The 18,282-nt window shown below is 45.6% G+C and overlaps 1 protein-coding gene across 1 annotated transcript in view; it reads right to left on the bottom strand.

The window, feature by feature from the left end:
- FGD1 (FYVE, RhoGEF and PH domain containing 1) overlaps positions 1–18,282 on the bottom strand; it is a 41,387-nt gene that overhangs the window by 15,401 nt on the left and 7,704 nt on the right. Inside the window, exons 2-8 of the mRNA XM_081276774.1 lie at positions 7,594–7,767; positions 7,088–7,265; positions 6,525–6,966; positions 4,853–4,942; positions 4,012–4,160; positions 2,018–2,174; positions 1,769–1,907 (exon numbers count right to left, since the gene is read on the bottom strand). Coding sequence (XP_081132900.1) covers positions 1,769–1,907; positions 2,018–2,174; positions 4,012–4,160; positions 4,853–4,942; positions 6,525–6,966; positions 7,088–7,265; positions 7,594–7,767 — 1,329 coding nt within the window. The remainder of the gene's footprint in view (positions 1–1,768; positions 1,908–2,017; positions 2,175–4,011; positions 4,161–4,852; positions 4,943–6,524; positions 6,967–7,087; positions 7,266–7,593; positions 7,768–18,282) is intronic.

The following is an 18,282-nucleotide window of genomic DNA, read 5'->3' on the forward strand; positions in this document are numbered from 1 at the left end:
ACTAAAAAAAATTTTTAAAAGAAGATCCATCATTCTTTTTTTGTACTGGGGATTGAACCTACAGGTGCTTTACCTCTGAGCCACATCCCCAATCCTTCTTATTTTTATATGAGACAGGATCTTACTAAGTTGCTGAGGCTGGCCTTGAACTTATGATTCTACTACCTCAGCTTCCTGAGTCACAGGTATTACAGGCATGCACCACCATGCCCAGCTAAGAACCATTGTTCTCAGCTCTCCCAGGCTCCATATCCACTCTAAGGCCTTTCAGTGCCACTTCCAAATAGAATATATCCTGAATTCAATCTTTTCTAACCATTTCCACTATTTCATTCAAGTCAGCTTTTCTCATTTAGATTATTGCAAAGGTCTTCAAATTAATCACTTGGTTCCCTCTCTTCTTCCCATATAATCCAGACAAAAACTTTCTCATGGCTATCCACCCCACTCAGAATAAATCCATCTCCTTATCTTGACCTTCAAAGTCTTGCTTATCTCTCCAACCCCACTTCTATTCTACCCTCACTTGCCATGCTTGAATCATAGTGGCCTTTATTTTGATCCAGAGATATGCAAGCTTCCCATCTCTCAAAATTTCCCCAGTATCCCTATTGCCTTGGGGACTCTGCACCTGCTGTTGCCTCTGCCTGAAAAGTGCTCCTCCCATTGGCATGTAGCTATCTTCTTCTTGTTATTCAGGTTTTGACTCAAATGTCTTCTACTCAGAGAAGCCATCCAACTTAAAGTAGACTGCCCAGTCACTGTCATATCACTCTCTTCTAATTCTCTGAGTTACACTTAGCATCTACCTAATGCCCTCCTGTGCATTTGTTACTTTAATCGTTTCTCTGCCCAACTAGAATACATGCTTTCTGAAATCAAGGCCCTTGTCTGCTTTGTTTGCGTCTATATCTCCAGTGCCTAGAGCTCTGCCCTAAATATTAAGGTGCTCAATTGTTAAGTTAATGAATGAATAAATATAAATAGCAATCTGGGGAAGGGCAAGTGGGGTGGACCCTGGGGAGCTCTACCTGGGGTGTGATGCTATAGGGATGGGACAGGTACTGGAGGAGTCACAATAAAATACTTTTCTAGTGGTAGTGTGTAGGGACTCAGTCTGGGGAGGAAGTTTCTTGGCCTAGAGATCCAAATCTGAGGTAGAAAATAAGGGAACCAGTTTAGGGTGATCATTTCTAGAGGTGATTCTGTGGGGCCCTGATCAAATTTGGATGTTCTTTTGGAAGGTTCATTTTGGGGAGTGGATAGTGGACATAGAACGGAGCTCTTTCTGGGGAGCTCAACCATGGAGACTTAGTAAAAGAGGTCTTGGTCTGAGGAAGTTAGGCTAAGCTCTAGCCTAGAAGCTCAGTCCCTGGGGGTTCATGTTCAGTTTAATTTTGTACTTGTACTTCATTTGGGGATAAATCTGAGGGTCAGCCTAAAAAATGGATGGCTTCCTTTAGGGGGTCAATCTGGGCATGTCTCTCAAACTCTGGGGTTCCATTTGGGAAGTTCCAGCTGGGAGACTCCTTTTGAGTGTTCTTTCTGGGTACACAGGGAGGGATCTTAACCGGGAGGTTCATCCTGAGATCTCAATTCAGTGTCAATGTAGGTCTTTCAGTTTAGAGATTCTTTCTATTCTTGGATCTCAATCACATGTCAATGGAAAGCTGAACCTGGGAATTAAGTTTTGGGGACCTGCATGAGAGGTCTGACCTAGGGCTATCAGTGTCAGGGAGCAGGGCAGGGTCTGGGTACACACACTCACTTTGGGCATCCTTGCTGTCTGGGGAGCCATGAGGCAGCTTTAACAGATAGTCCTTGAGAAGCAGCTCATAGCGGGGGATGCGCTGCACAGGCTCCAGCATGTGGTGCTGCAATGTCAGATTGCCACAGGCTTCCTCCTTCTGTGACAGGCAGAAAGATAGGAGCTCAGGTCTAGTTGCAGACACACCCCCCAACAGGTCCCTGCAGATCTTTCCTCCCTCCATCTGCTCCATCCAGGTTCGCCACTCACCTGCACCTCATGGATGATGACTTTGAACTGGGTGGAGCGCTCTGTCCAGGTGTTGACCAGCTCCACAGCCCTATCAAAGTTCTTCACATACTCGCCATACATCTTGAGGAAGGGTGCCAGCTTCTGCAGGATGTCCCCAATGCGTGGGTAGCGGTCCCTGGGGTAGAAATGGGGGCTGATGTGGTCCTGCTGAACCTTAGCTCCCAGGGACCTCCCTCATAGGTCTCTAGTCCCAGGCATATCACTCTCATGTCAGTCCTGGAAACCTACTTCCCAACCAGTTGACTTCTTTGGAAATGCTGCTTACATAGGCCAATTAAGCCAGGAGGCTCTTTTGACCTGAGAACATGGCCTGGGAGGCCTCCTGCCCTGACTCCTGCTCAAGCACCAGGAACAACATGTCCTGGAACATCTGCCTTGATTTTACTGCAAGGCCTATATAATTGATTCTGTGCCCAATCTTGTGTTAAGTGGTGTTGGGAACACAGAAATGAGTCACACCCAGTTGAGCCCTGAGAGGTTCACTGTCCATTGCGGGAGGCCAAGAAACCAGGTCTGCTCATAATCCTCGCTAGTCATAGTCTGATGTGGGAGATAAACCAGACCTGAGGTCATGGGCTCCTGGGGAGATAGCAAAGCCAGGTTTCATGCCAGGCCTCTGTGATCACAGTCTGGTAAGAGGGACACAGTTTATCTTATAAGTGTGGGGAACATGTAGACAATTTTAAGCAGGGACTGATATGATCTGGTTGTTGTTAAATGCTCATTCAAGCAGGTGGTATAGACTCAAAAAGGCTGAATTGAAAGAGGAAAGTCTAGAGGCTAGAGTTTATCTGTAAAACCTGCCCTGCTCCCTCAGGACTAGGTTCAGGCATTATCTCCTCTCTAAATCTGTTCTCAGACCCCCAGGCTAGGCTTGATCCATCTGTTTGATCCCTACACCCTCCCATTCTCACCTCTATCATAGCACAGATAAAAATAACAATAGCTGACAAACACTGAGCACTTAGATACTGGGTACTGTTTGTTAAGAGATCTCCATATGTATCAATTTATTTAATCCTTAAAATAACACTTATTATTCCCATTGTAAAGATGAGGGGTCAGGCACAAAGGTTCACACCTATAATAATTCCAGCTACTTAAAATGCGCAGGCAGGAGGATTACAAATTTGAAGCCAGACTCAGCAATTGAGTAAGACCTTATCTCCAAATAAAAAGTAGAAAGGGCTGGGAATATAGCTCAATGGTAAATGCCTCTGGTTTCAATCTCAGTAGCTAAATAAATATGAGGAAACTGAGGAAAAGCAATTTAAGAAATTAGCAAGCAGCAGAGTCAGAATTTGAACATGCCAATTTATCTCTGGATAGTTTGGTTTCTCTTGAGATTGTGTAAATATTTCACCTTGTATCAATTTAGCTTTGAACCTCATACTTTTTTTCTTCCAGTAGTGGGGCTTAAACCCAGAGGTACTTTACTACTGAGTTGCAGCCTGGGCCCTTTTTATTTTTATTTATTTTATTTTGAATCAGGGTCTGGCCAAGTTGCCAAAGCTGGTTTCCAACTTGTGATCCTCCTGCCTTAGCTTACCAAGTAGCTGGGATTACAGGCATGTGCTACCATGTCTGGCCTGAACTTCACCTGCTTAAGGGCTCTGCAATTCTGTTGTAATCTTCTAAATCTACATCTGTGCTACACTCAGGAGGGCCTAGAAGGTGAAGCTTGGGCCTGGTTCTTTTTATGAAATCAGTAGGAGAGGGCAGGTAGGAATGAACTTTCTTCTTTTTATTTTGTGGTGAATATGAGCAAACCAGGGCATGCTAAGCAAGCACTCTACCACTGAACTACACCCCCAGGCCAGGAATGAACTTTATTAAGAGACAAGGTCTTGCTATGTTACCCAGGCTGGCCTCAAACTCCTGGGTTCAAATGTACACATCTGGGCTTAGGATCAGCAGCAAATTGTAGGCAGCCTAGCTCTGGGGCCTCTCACCATTCCTCCATGCGCTTCTCTAGCTCAGGCAACAGGAACTGCTGGTGGAAGCAGTAGATGGAGCAGATGTTAGAGAAGATGCCATGTACAACATCAGCTGGGAAGGAACTGCGGTTCCGAGCTTCTTCTAGCAGACGGGCACAGAACACCTGCAGAGTAAGGCGGGAACATTTAGCCCAGCTGGGCCTGGGGCTTGGCTGGGGAAGGGCTAGCTTGCAGGTGAGGGTAGTGTTTGTGGAAATTTTTGTGAGGGTTTGGGATCAATATTGGTTTGGAGACTGAGGAGAAAGGGAATTAGGGTTATATATGGAGTTGGACTTCACAATGTTAAGGTTAGCAGTTAGACATTGGAACAATGAGAAGTCAGGATCGGAGTCAAAGTCGGAAACAGATTCAGGATCAGATAGAAAGTTGGAATTAAATCCATTCATTTAACAAATATTTCTGAGTGCCTACTGTGTCCCAGGCACTGTCCTGCTGGTTAGGATGGAGCAGTGAACAAAGTAAATAAAAATTCCTATTGGATTTGGGGCCAGGCAAAGGGCCAGAATTAGAGTGAAGTTCAAATAAGGGGTAAATTTAGGATCTGGAGAATAGTCAGTATTAATGTTAGAGTTGTAATCAGGGCTGGAATACCTGTTCAGGCTTAATATCAGGATCAAACTTGGAATAATAAAAATCAGAGTTGGATTCAGGGACAGTTAGCTTCAAGGTCAGAGAGGGGCCTTACCACCTCTAGATTCTAACCTCAGTGGTAGGGTTAGGCTCAGGTCCTATCATTTCTTCCTTGGAACCCATCTATCAGGTAATGGGTCCCTGGGACCCCTGAGGGGACATTCACCTGATCCAGTAGATGGAGCCTGGAAACATAAGCCTTCTCAGTTTGCAGGAGCTCATTGGCAATGTGGAACACCTTCTGCTGCACAGTCAACTGAAAGGAGAAGAGCCGACGCTTGATTCATCATCCTCCACCCTAACCCTTACCCAAGTTTCTAGAATAATTTGTTAAGAGACAAGGTCTTGCTATGTTGCCCAGGCTGGCCTCAAACTCCTGGGTTCAAATAAGTGATCCTTCTACTTCAGCCTCCTCAGTAGCTGGGACTCCAGGCACATGCCACTTTACCTGGCTCCCCTAGAATTCTTACAACAGCTCACATCGTGCTCTAAGCCCAATGCTGCCCTGAGATAACCATGACCCCATCTCTAGACACTTAAGTCCCTCTCCTGCTTCATCCCTGACTCCCCAGTTGATCACAAAGCCCACCCTCAATTCTGATAATATGTACTCACTCACTCAGTTATTCATTTATCTTTTCATCTGCTCTCTCTGTTCACTGGGCATAGTGTAGTGGTTAAGCACAGGGACTGGAATGTCAAGACTTCATGGGTTCAAATCCTAGCTCTGCCACTTACAAGATTGCATAAGTTGTTTAACTGCTCTGTATATAAGATCCCTCATCTATAAATTCCAATTATAAGAGGACCTAAGCCCATTTGTAATTCAGACAGTTATGTAACAGAGTAAACTACAGATAAGTAGTCTATAAATATTAGTTAGCTATTTATTCACCCATTCAGTTTATAGTCAGCAAAGGCTTGATGATTACCTGGGGGTGAGATAAACACACAAAAGTATAGAAAGGTCTAAAACTCATTGCCTGCTGGTTCAGTTTCCTGATTTGCTAGATACATATTCACTGAATACCTTTTATCCCAGTAATTTATGGCCTTAGCCCCCACACTTGAGCTTGGTCCTGGCAGAGCAGCTGAGATCTAACTCAAGTGCAAGGATGCCTTTTGAAGAAATATTAGGTTGTAAGGGTACAGAAAGGGGTCCCTGAAGTTAAGAGTCTCCTTCTCCGGCTGGGGGTGTAGCTCAGTGGTAGAGCGCATGCCTTGAATGTGTGAGGCACTGGGTTTGATTCTCAGAACCACATATAAATAAATAAAGGTCCATCAGCAACTAAAATGAATAAAATAAACAATTTAAAAAAAGAGTCTCCTTCTCCACAGGCTTAAGTCTTTCCGGGGCTCTAGATCTTGTGCCCTCCCTCCAGCTGTCAGGAAGCCTCTCTGGAATGTGAGACTTTCTCTTATACAAACAAGGATACTGAGGTTTGTGGTAGGAGAGCAGAGAGGGAAGAGACTTGACCAATGTCACACAGCTACTGAGTCATGAGATTTTCCCAATTGGGACAGAACTTTAAAGATCCCCCAACCAGAATGCTCATCTTCAGAATGGAAAACTGAGATCTGGCTAGTGGTTCTCTGATGAAAGTAGAACCACCTTCCTAGTGGGCATTTGGAATGATGTATGGTCATTTTGGTGGTCACAATAATTAGAGGGGTTTTTGCTATCGGTATTTAGTGCCAGGATACTAGGGAAGCTAAACATCCTAAATGGAAACAATGCCCTGTTTTGAGAAATACCATGCTGGGCAAGAACCAAGCACAAAAGCCAGGTTCCTGGTTTCTCTGCAAGGTCTTGTCTCTTGGTGAACACAGATCAGTACCTCCACAGACTCCTGTCTCTCCATTGGAGGCACTGGGATTTCTCTGTCCTTCTCCTCATCCTCTTCTTCATCATCCTCTTCTTCCAGGTCACTGTCAACCTCCTGGGAGCCAGGCCGGTGGGGGTCGGCCAAAGCAACAGGCATACTGGCCAGGGCAGGGGGCCCAGGACAGAGGCTGTGGCTGGGAGGCCCATCATCACTGACAAAGCAGGTCTCTTCACTGTTGGATGGTGAGCTGATGCTGTCGATGCCGCTGTCACGGTTAGGTACCTTCTCACCATCCCGAGGCCCAGGAGCCAGCAGGAACAGGCAGCGGGAGGCCTCACCCTCAGGGAGCTGGGACACTGGTGGTTGCGGGGGTGGCTGTGGCAACATGGCTGGCTCTGGGGGACCTGGACAGGGGCCAGGGGCTGGCCTATCCGAGGTGACAATCACAGGTTCTCTGAAGTTGGTGGCGGACACATATGGAAGCAGGGTATGAGGTTGACTGAGAGGCCTCTCCTAAAACCATCCCTTCCTATCCCAATCCATTCCCCACAAGGTCCTAGAGGTACCAGACTTACCTTTCAAACTTCTCAATCAGTGAGGATACTGCTGCAGAACTGGGGCTGGCCTCTGCCCTGGGGGCCAGACCCTTGGCCACTCGGGGGTCCGCAGGTAGTGGGCGGGATGGCGGAGGAGGGATAGGCTCAGGTTGGGGGGGCATCCGGGGCATCTGCAGGTAGCTGGGCTTTGGGGGGACTAGAGAGGTTGAGGAAGAGAAGAGATACCTCAATGAGCTGGGTTTAGGGGTGGCTATATGACCAGGCTACCTCCCTCTCTACAAACCCCAGTTTTGTGGGATTTTTTTTTCTTTTGTTTTTGTTTGAGGTAGGCACAGAGCAGGCCTGAGGTGAGATCCCAGTGCACATTCACCCCAGGCCACAATCCTCTGCCTGCTGGGTAGGTAGCACTCTCTCTGAGACCACAGGGCCTCTTGTTTTAACAAGCCCTCCCTCTGACACTGGTTAACTTCTCTCCTTTATCCCCTCCCCTGGGCCATTTTTCAGCTCTTTCTGGAAGCACTTACCCTGTGGCTTTGGGCCTGGTGCCCGCTTCAGTGGTGAAGGACGCTGGCTAGGGGTTTCAGTGGGGGGGCCTGGATCTGAGCGAAGCCGCTGGGGGCCTTCTGGATGAGGCTCAAGGCTCTGGCCAGGGTCAAGGGACAAGCTTTTAACCAGGATCCGGTTTCCCTGGTGCAGCCCTGCAGAAAGGGAGAAACTGGATGTGAAGCAACTAACTTTACTCCAAAGGGGAGTTCCATGTCTTAGCAGGTATCTTGGGTATTGGGTTTCATGGAGCCCCTTTTATGGCCACAATGCACTGCTGGGAAACCCCTACCCCAGCCCTCAGATGTGAAGCCAGGCCTAGGGCTTGGGCTGATTGTTTTCATCAACAGATAAGAGTTCTTTGTGATTAGGGCATTGATTTCATGTATATCAGTGGACATTACTATTAGGGAGTTTAATCAGGCTGGGGATGGGAATGAGCACCCTAAAGTTTGTATATTTGTAGCATTTGTTTATACAGTTACAGTGGGTATGCTTGGCATAAACCATTTTCTATCTTTTTTTTTTTTTTTTTTGTACTGGGGATTAAACCCAAGGGTGTTTTATTACTAAGCTACATCCTCAGCCTTTTTTTTTTTTTAATTTTGAGATAGAGCCAGGCATGGTGGCATATGCCTATAATTCCAGTGGCTCTGGAGGCTGAGGCAGGAGAATTTCGAGTTCAAAGCCAGTCTCAGCAATTTAGCGAGGGCCCAAGAAACGTGGTGAGACCCTGTCTCAGAATGAAATGTAAAAAGGGCTGGAGATGTTGCTCAGCTGTTGAGTGCCCCTGGGTTCAATCCCCAGTACAAAAAAAAAAAAAAAAAAAAGAGAAAGAAAAGAAACATAAACATCTTGGGATTTGGGGACAGGGTCTTGCTAAATTACTGAGGGTCTCACTAAATTGATGGTTAATTTCACCAAGATTACAGGTATGTCACCATTCCTGGCTTCAACCTGTTTTTTAAGGCTATGAGAATATTTGAACTTTTTTGTCTACAATTTTGTACAGCTGAGTGAGCTTAAAAATGATGAAACTGTGTTTCATGAGCAAAAGTTTTGCTTCTTAAAACCCCAGTAACTCGGGAGGCTGAGGCAGGAAGCCAGACTTGGCAATTTAGTGAGACCCTATCCCAAAACAAAATATAAAAAGGACTGGGAATGTAGCTTACTGTTAAAGTGCCCCTGGGTTCAATCCCTAGCACTGAAAAAACCTCCAACAACAACAACAAAAAACAGTGTCTCACCAATCTGTGTTAGTCTCGTCTACTTTCACATCAACACATACCAACACATATGCCACCCCTGACACACACATCCAGAATTCTGAGTTCAGGTCACCAGAATGAGTTTAAAAGAGCAAGCAGCAAATTCAGAAAAACAGGAAGTCTTTTTGTATTGTCCCTCCTCCCTTAGTTTAGGGCCTCCTAAACCCACCTGTTTGGGGCCTTGGAGATGATGGTGACACAAGAGAAATTTCAGTCTGGAAGGCAGTGAAGGGTCTCTTAGGGTTGACACGCGGTCTTGACTGGGGAGGGGGCCGTAGGAATGCCTCATATTACAGAGAAGTCAGGTGGGGCCAGAGAGAAGGGGATAAAGCTTGGATGACAGGCTGAGGAGTTGGACATCTATCCTGTGGCAGAAGGGAGCCATAAAAGGTGCTTGTGTAGGGAAAGACGCAGGAAAGCAGGTGTGAGGACAAGAGAGTGAACAGTAGTTCAGAGCTTCTAGAGCTACCAGTGGCACACATTGCCAGTTATGTTGTGCCACAGTTACTTGGACTCTCATAGCCATAAAAGGTCTGTTAACTGTGTGACAGTCTCATCAACGACCAGTCACAAATGGTTCCACTCTGTCACAAAAGCACATGGTGTTATTTATAGTTTTACACAACTGTAAGGCCACATAAATTCAAACATCAAACACAGGTCATTATACTCCTGAAAGTCTGTCTGGTCATATGCAGTTACAAAGACCTGAAGTTATGATCTCACATATGATCACACAGGATCATGGTATCATATTTACCTGAAAACATGGTCATACACAGTTACAAAGGTACTCACATAATGGCTAATCTACCATTTCATGATAATCACCTAAACACATACCATCATATACCTTATTATACATCCCTCAAACATGGTTCCATTGAATCATAAAAATACACAGTGTCATTTAACTCTATCTCAATTTACAGAATCATGGAGTTGATATACATTATAATGTACCTCCACACATCTGCAAACATGGTTAAACATAAAGACTAGCCATGGGGGTCAATTATACCAGGCCAGACACAACCTCACACAATGACAACTACTTACTCAGATACATGAACACAGAATCACAGACATAACATAATTTACTATGTCACACTCATGAAATAAACATTAGAGTCTTAGCCCTGGGATACACACAGACATAAGACACTTGCCTCCTCCTGGTAAACAATCATCTCCACTACAAAAAGATATAGCAGTGGCACACAGAGATATCCATATCCTCCCTTACAAGGTCATAAAGGCAGAGTTTTAAGGGATTTTTAAGTCTCTGAGTCTTGGAAGGAAAGAATATTCAACTCACAGGATTCCAGAACCTTCCTTATGCCCCTGACCCCACCCACGCTATACCTGGGCCAGGTAAGCCCCAGGAGACTTGGGCCAAGGGCCCTTTCTAGCTGAGGGAACATGGTGTCCCAGGCCAAGCACTCCCCCCCACCCTTCCAACCCGTACCTTGCTTTGGGTACAGTTTCCTCACTTCCTTGCCCACTTGAGCAGTTAGGGCCTGGCCAGGACTGAGGAGGTGCTCCTCTCAGCTTAGCTGAGCTGCTTACTCTGCCCTGCTCAGCACATCCTGGCTGATCCTGCCCTGCCCTCCCCCTGGGCGTGGGGTTGAGGAGGATGAATCACCTGGATGGAGGCACAGGCGGAGACACAGTTGGAAAGACACTTGTCCAGAGAAAGTGAGACACAAGAGAGTAGCTGATAGGGTCAAAGATCAAGTGAACAAATGTAGACACCTCCTCTTCCAGAAATACACACAAGTACTAAGATCCCCAGGAGCTCCTTGTATGCCTCCCTAGGCCTGTGGAACCCACAAATCCCTTCTCCATACCCCAACCCAAGTGTGCCTCTCTAAGAAAGCCCTCCCCACCTGGTCTGTAGCAGGGCAGCAGGTCTCCTGTGGGGCTGTTCCACTGCTATTCTTCATGGTGTGGTGACCCTCTGCTCTTCCTCACCTATCTCACCCTGGAGTCCACACATGGCCCTGTCTCTCTATTCTCTCTGCCTTCTTGTAGGCAGCCCTACAGAATAGTAGGCTGAATCCCAGGTGAGCGGGGAAGGGATTCTCAGCTCAGTTTCTAACGTGGAGATGAAAGCAGACAGAGAGGCAGTGACTACCCCCAGGTCACACAGCAAGTCAATGTCAGACTTTTAGGCAGGCTGATTCTGGACTGGACTCTTCTCTTAACCCTGCTTTCTAAGGGGAAGCTGGAAAAGTAGGGAACCAAGAGGGACAGGGTGGATTCCAGGGATTTAAAGTCACAAATCATAGTGTGGTTAATAAGAGGGACAACCCCAACTCTGCCTATAGGGAAAAACTACATGGTTCAAGTTTAGTGGTATAGGTCTGGCTAAGAACCAGGCTAGGTTCCACCAAGGGGAAAAAGGTTTGAGATCCCTCCATTTCCTATTTCAGTATTCCCTTTCTCTTCTTTACCTACACTCCCAATTTCCCTCCTGTTTTCAGTGGATCCCTTGGCCCCAGGGCTTGCTCCCTCTTGGTGGTTGGCTGCATTTTTAATAATATAGCTTGGTCTTATGACTTATCTACACAAAAACCTTCCATAACTTCCTAACACCCATATAAAAACAGAAACTACTCAGCTAGGTCTCTGCAGCACCTTATAACACTACTGAATTATCTGATTTCCCTTATAAATATTTCTGAGCCTGGTCCACTGTATGCTGGCAGATAAGAAAATCCCATTCCTGCTCTCAGGGAGCTTCCAGGGTAGGATGCCCCCTTCCCCTTTCTAGAAACCACAGGTCTTCCCACTGACTCACCTAATCAGCACCAAGCTAGGTCCTACATTAGTTTTCTCCAGCCCACTTTTTCTTTGTACTAGGGATTGAACTCAGGGTATTCTGCCATTGAGCTACATTCCCAATCCTTTCATTTTTTTCTTTAATTAAAAAAAGAATTTAGTTGTAGATGGACACAATACCTTTATTTTATTTATTTATTTTTATGTGGTGCTGAGGATTCAACCTAGTGCCTCACACATGCTAGTTAAGCGCTCTACCACTGAGCTACAACCCCAGCACCCAATCCTTTAACTTTTATTCAAATTTTGAAATGGTCTCATTAAGTCACTGAGGTTTTTACTAAATTGCTGAGGCTGCCCTTGAACTTGTGATCCTACTCCTTCAGCTTCCTGAGTTGCTGAGATTACAGGAATATAAATGGCCCATTTTTAAATGGTTGATAATCCACAACATTCTCACACATAAATCCATACCCCTGACAAGATCCTCTACCAGCACTGCCCTTTTACCCCTGGGTTTACCAGAGTTCTCATTGCCCAACAGAACAGGGGACACAAAGGAGGCCTCCTCACACCCATAAAGACACATCACCAAGTCCTACAACAATATAGTGACACATCTACTGTACACAGTCCTCAAAGACGCAGAGAGAACCACAAAGCCATTCCATATACTCATATACAACATGCAAAGTACACATACACAACCACTACTACCACTTGGACATCTCTTGGCACTGACAGGAAGCACATCCTGGGCACCCCAAGAGCACCTGGGTTCTTCTCAGCTCTGCTGTGGGTGTGGAGGTGGGTGTACATCCTCCTCGCTCCACCTTCACCCCTCTTGACTCTCAGCATGCTGGAAGGGCAATTGTTTTTTGCAGGCTGGGTGTAGAACACAGGGCTTTGCATGCTACGTAAGTGCTCTACCACTGACCTACACCCCCAGCCCAAGTTAGGGAAATCTTGACTGTTACCTTCAGGGAGCTCCCAATCTTAAAGACAAGAGACTCTCATTTAGGAAAAGTTAAGTGGTGGCTCAGAAGGTGCAAGGGGGTTAGCCTGTTGGGATTGGGGAGCTCAGGAGAGGGAGAGGTCAGGAAAAAAAGATGGCCAGATAAAATACAGGACACCCAGTAAAATTTAAATTTCACATGAATGACAAATAGATGTTTTAGTGTAAGCATGTCTTATGCATACTTATACTAAAATATTATGCTACACAGGTTGAGCATCCCTTATCTGAAATGCTTCAGACCAGAATTTTTCAGATTGTTTCAGATTTTGGAATTTGTTGTTTTGTTTTGGATTGGGGACTATTTGCATAGAGTTTACCAGTTGAACATCCCATGAAATTCCAACACCACCATTTACTAGCTAAGTGGCTCTCAGTCCCCATCTTTCTGAGTCTTGGTTCCATGTCTGGAAAAGAAGATAATAATAGCAGCTTCCTGGTTTGATTCTGAAATTTCCAGAAAGAAGGGAAAGTGAAGTAAGGTTCAGTTCCAGTGGGTGTGGGCCAAAGAGAGGAGTCCTTGCTCTTGAATTCAGCTAGAAGCTGAACCCAGCACAAAACTACTGATACATTGAGAAATGCAAGTAAACCCAGCCAGAGATGGGCACAGAATCCAGCCCTCTTCACCACAAGAGCTCTGTAGATCAGGGCAGTATTCCTATTAGAGGTGAAAAGACAATGATGCCCTGTCTCCTCCATTCAAACACAATTCAAAATACAAACCATACAAAAGTGTAAAATATGTGTCAAGAATTGCATCTGAGTTTCAAATTTTCCCATGACAATTTATTATTGTTGAAATAGCAAAATCATTCCAAAAATTGTTTCTGATTGCTGTATGCCCCTGCTTGGCAGGTGCCCTGAGCACATGCTTCTGGGTTTACTGGCAGAGGAGGTCCAGCTTCTAGCTGAGCTTGAGGACAAGGACTCCTCTTTTGGCCCATTCCCACTGGAACCAGACCCTACTTTTCCTTCACCTCTTTCTGGGAATTTCAGCTGCCAGTTTCCCCTCTTCCCTGGCCAGCACTATCCCCTCTCTCTTCTCCCAGCTGTAGCCTTGGCTTAATTTCAAGATAGCTCTTAGGGCCCCAAGACTGGACATTGGCCATTAACTCCCTGGTGACCTGGGGCAAGGGGCTGCATAGCTTGAACTCCCAATTTCCCCATTTGTAAAACTGGGACAATATGTGTGTGCTTTTTTTTGTGAGGAATCTGTGAGATGTTAGGTGGGCAGAAGCTGACCCTAGCATTCAGGCCTTTTCACAGCTGATGTAAACTTCTCCCAACAGCCCTCAAATCTTTGCCTTTCCTGGCTGAGAGGTAGGCCCCAGGGACAGTTGGAATTCCTGGGGTGGGGTTGGGGTGGGGAAAGGGAACAGAGGGAGTGGAGAAGAAAGAACAACAGCAAAGAGGAAAATGCCTTTTGAGAAGCCAGCTCTGTTGGGGGGAGTCCCACAGCTTGAGAGAAAAAGCAAGGGATGAAGGCAAAACTGCCCCACCTCTTCCTGCCTACCCCTTGAATGTGAGCTCCAGCTCAGCTGCCCCAATTCACCTTCAAGGCCAGACTGTACACAGGACTTGCTTGGCCTGGCAGATGTTCTTTCTGGAAGTCCAAACACAAAGCTCTGTCAAGTGTGAAATGTGCAGGAGGAGATGTTTACAGGAACCCTGTGGGTAGTCCAGAGGTTCCTTCCCTTAAGTCCACTAGTCTTCTGAACATAAAGGACTCAGCAGAAAAATGGGGGCACTTTCTGCAGAATGAAGACTTTGTGTTTGTGTGTGTGTGTGTGTTATTAAGGACTGAACTCAGGAGCACTTAATCATTGAGTCACATTCCCAGCCCTTTTTTTCTTAAAAAACATCTTTATTTTTATTTGTTTATTTTTATGTGGTACTGAGGATGGAACCCAGGGCCTCACACATGTGAGGCAAGCACTCTACCACTGACCTACAACTCCAGCCCATTCCCAGCCCTTTTTTAAAAAATTTCAAGATAGGATCTTGCTAAGTTGCAGAGGGCCTCAATGAGTTGTTGAGTCTGGCCTTGAACTTGTGATCTTCCTGCCTCAGCCTCCTCAGCTGCTGAGATTACAGGCATGCACCACTGTGCCTGACTGTGAAGATACTTTTGAGAGCCTACCTGGCATGCGTGAAGCACTGAGTTTGATTCTCAGCACTACATAGAAAAAATGAATAAATAAAATAAAGATATTGTGTCCATCTACAACTAAAAATATTTTTTTTTAAAAAAAAGAGTATGTCCTCCATACCCTCCTGAAAAATGGAGAAGCTTTCTATAAAATAGAAGTCTCTGATGAAAAAGCCCTTTCTGAAAAGGAAGAAGTTTCTGTAAAATGAAAGAGCTTCCTTCAAAGTGCAGGGACATTCTGTAAAATGAGGCAAGTTTTATAGAAACTCTTTTGTAAAATGTATGACCTACCAGTAATTGAATGACTCTGACAAAATAGAAGCTTTGTATGGAAAATGGAGGAATGCTTATTTAGTAAAGTGTGGTCCCTTCTGTAAAGTGTAGGACCTTCCTGTAAAGCATGGACCCTTATGTAAAGGGAGAACCTTTGTAAATGGGATAGTAAAGAGCAATAGGGAATGGTATGAATTGTGGTAAAGTGAAGAGCACATCCTCACCTAAAGTAGGGACAGCAGCTCCTCCCCTCCAATCTGTTTTTACCTTGTAGGACTAGGGCCATGTACTGCCAAATCTTGCAATATTTCAAGAGAATCCAGAAATCCAGATTTTTGTATGAAACTGCATTTTAAAAACAGTGAACAGGTCAAATAAACCTTGGGATCCAATTCAACTTTTAGGTCATCACTTCAAAATCTGAGTTAAGTTATTTCATTTCTGCTGTTCAGCTTTTGCCCTACAAGGCATGCTCTGGTCTTAGGGAGGAGCCTGTTCCACCTCCTGGAAGTACCTGGTCTCTGTTGGGCCTGAGGAGGCCCAGGAAATTGGCCTATGCAATACTTTTCAGGAATTCATCAAATTAGAATCTGCTTTTTTTTTTCTATCTGGCTCCGTTCACCTTCTGCCCTGCACAGGATGCCTAAAGAAAAGAGCAGGGGATTCTAAGAAAATTCTGAATTCTCTGGAACTCAAGCTGTTAATTTTTCTTGTGTGTGGTACTGGCTATTTAACCCAGGAATACTCTGCCACTGAGCTATACCCCCAGTTATTTTTAAATATTTTTAGAGATAGAGTCTCACTAAGTTGTGTTGCCAAGACTGGCCTTGAACTTTCAATTCTCTTGCCTCAGCCTCCTGAGTCTCTGGGACTACAGGTGTGCACCACAGCAGTCACCTATGCTGATAATATTTTAGTGGGAAATACAAGGTATAACAATTCAACTATTTGTTGAACACCTATTCTAGGTCAGGCATTGTCTTGATACTCTCCTGTGTGCCATCCTCCTACTCTGTGTACAGATGAGGAAACTGAGACACAAAGAAACGAAATAAACTGGGTGCCATGGTGCATGCCTATAATCCCAGCAACTCCTCCTGAGGCAGGAGGATCACAAATTTGAAGCCAGCCTCAACAATTTAGTGTGTCCCTCAGCAATTTAGTGAGACACTGTCTCAAGGGCTGAGGGTACAGCTCAGTGGTAGAGCACCCCTGGATTAAATCCTCAGCACTACAAAATAAATAAATAAATAAATATGGCTGGGGATATATCTTAGTGATAGAATGCCCCTGGATTCAATTCACAATACTACAAACAAACAAAACAACTAACCACCAACAGCAACAACCAAAAAAATAAAAAGCAAAATAACCTATTTGAGGATACCCAGCTAATAGTAACTGAACTGGAGCCGTATCCCAAGTGTGTCTATGTCCAGAGTCATAGAATACATCTTCAGTGAATGTTTGATAACTTAGGAAAGAAATCACATTTAGATGCAGTGGAGAGAAATTTTTATAAAGGAGGTAGTTTTTAGTTGAGCTGTTCAGGATAGGGTGTTTTTTTTTTTTTTAATATATGGAGATGGACCCACAGACAAGGAAAGAAGAGTGGGCAAAATTATGGATACTTTGGAGGGTGGTATGGTTGAAATATGTGTCTAAAGGACAGAGAGCTTTGGGTTTACAAGAAGGCTCTAGAACAGGAAGAAGGGGCAGGGGAGACCAAAAGATGAACGCAGGCAGCATCCCTACCCCACTGACCAACCACCACCATCAAGACATAGACCTATATTAAGTGAGGTGGCTTATGCTTGTAATCCCAGGGACCAAGGAGGCTGAGGCAGGAGGATTGCAAGTTCAAAAAAGGCTCAGGAACTTAGCAAGGCACTTAGAAATTCAGCAAGACCCTGTCTCTACATAAAATATAAAAATGGGCTGGGGATGTGCCTCTGTGGTTAAACACCCTGGGTTCAATTCCCGGTACTTAAAAAAAAAAGACATAGACCTATAGGGGACACACAGAAACAGACAGACAGACACTAGATATATAGACACCCATATGCAGAAACATCTAGAAACCTCCACATGTTTCGATTGAGTTAAGGTGACATACTATCTGGAACATACAATATATCTAGACCCAAAAACACACATGAAAACATACAGACATACAAAAACAAGAACATTAAGACACAAAGAAGACCCATGGGGACAAACACAGGCGGACAGCCAGGCACATGTGCGTGCGCACGCGCGCGCACACACACACACAAACATGCACACCACAGTCACATGAGAGCACAAGCAGTCCATCCCTCATCCAGTGGCTTGACTGCTGTGAAGGCCTGGCCACCTCCTCTGTTTCTTTGGACCAGAGGCCAGAGAAGGATAGGGGGTGGTAGCTCCACCCCGGGGAGGAGCTGGGGACTTCAGAGGACAGGAAGGGAAGGGAGTGGAACTGCAGCTGGGAGCACTGGGGGCAGTAATTACCCAGTGCTAGGGCTGCCACGCTGGCTGGGATTCCCCTCCCTGGGAGGACAAAGCCACAACGGGATGGTCCCTCTGACCCCTGCCTCAACCCTAGGGACCCCAACACCCACCCATCTCCCTTCCCATGCACCAGCGGCCCAGTCAAATCTGAAAGTTGGAGACACAGAAAGACTATGAGGGAAAAAGACACTTGATAGTGAAAGACACTGGGACAAAGAAAGGAGGGAGAAGACAGGAAAACTAGAGACCCAGATACACACACACAGAGCAAAGGGAGGGGACAAGTCAGAAGGGAGACAGAGACAAAGAGATCCACATGGATGCAGACCCAGAAAAGCAAAGGGTCAAGGAGAAAAAGAGCAGGCCAGGGCCACTTGTTGAACCATACTGCAGTGTGCCATGCTGAGGGCTCTGGGCTCTGCCTGTAACATTTAATCCTTAAAACAGCCCTAGGAAGTAGGAATTTCAACCCCATTTTACAGATGAGAAAACCGAGGTTCAGAGAGGTGAGGTGACTTTCTCAAGGTCACATGAAACTTTAGAAAGAATCAGACCTGGGTCTGAGGGGACTCTCCCTCTTGCCATCCCATGCCAGAGACACGGGCCTGAAGAAAAGGGATCCTTGAAGACACTCTCCAGAGAGAGCAGCAGTCAGTCAGTGACACCGGGAGACTCACCCTAAGAGATG

The sequence above is a fragment of the Spermophilus citellus genome (genome assembly GCF_964194105.1).
Source record: "Spermophilus citellus genome assembly, chromosome: X".
NCBI lineage: Eukaryota > Metazoa > Chordata > Mammalia > Rodentia > Sciuridae > Spermophilus > Spermophilus citellus.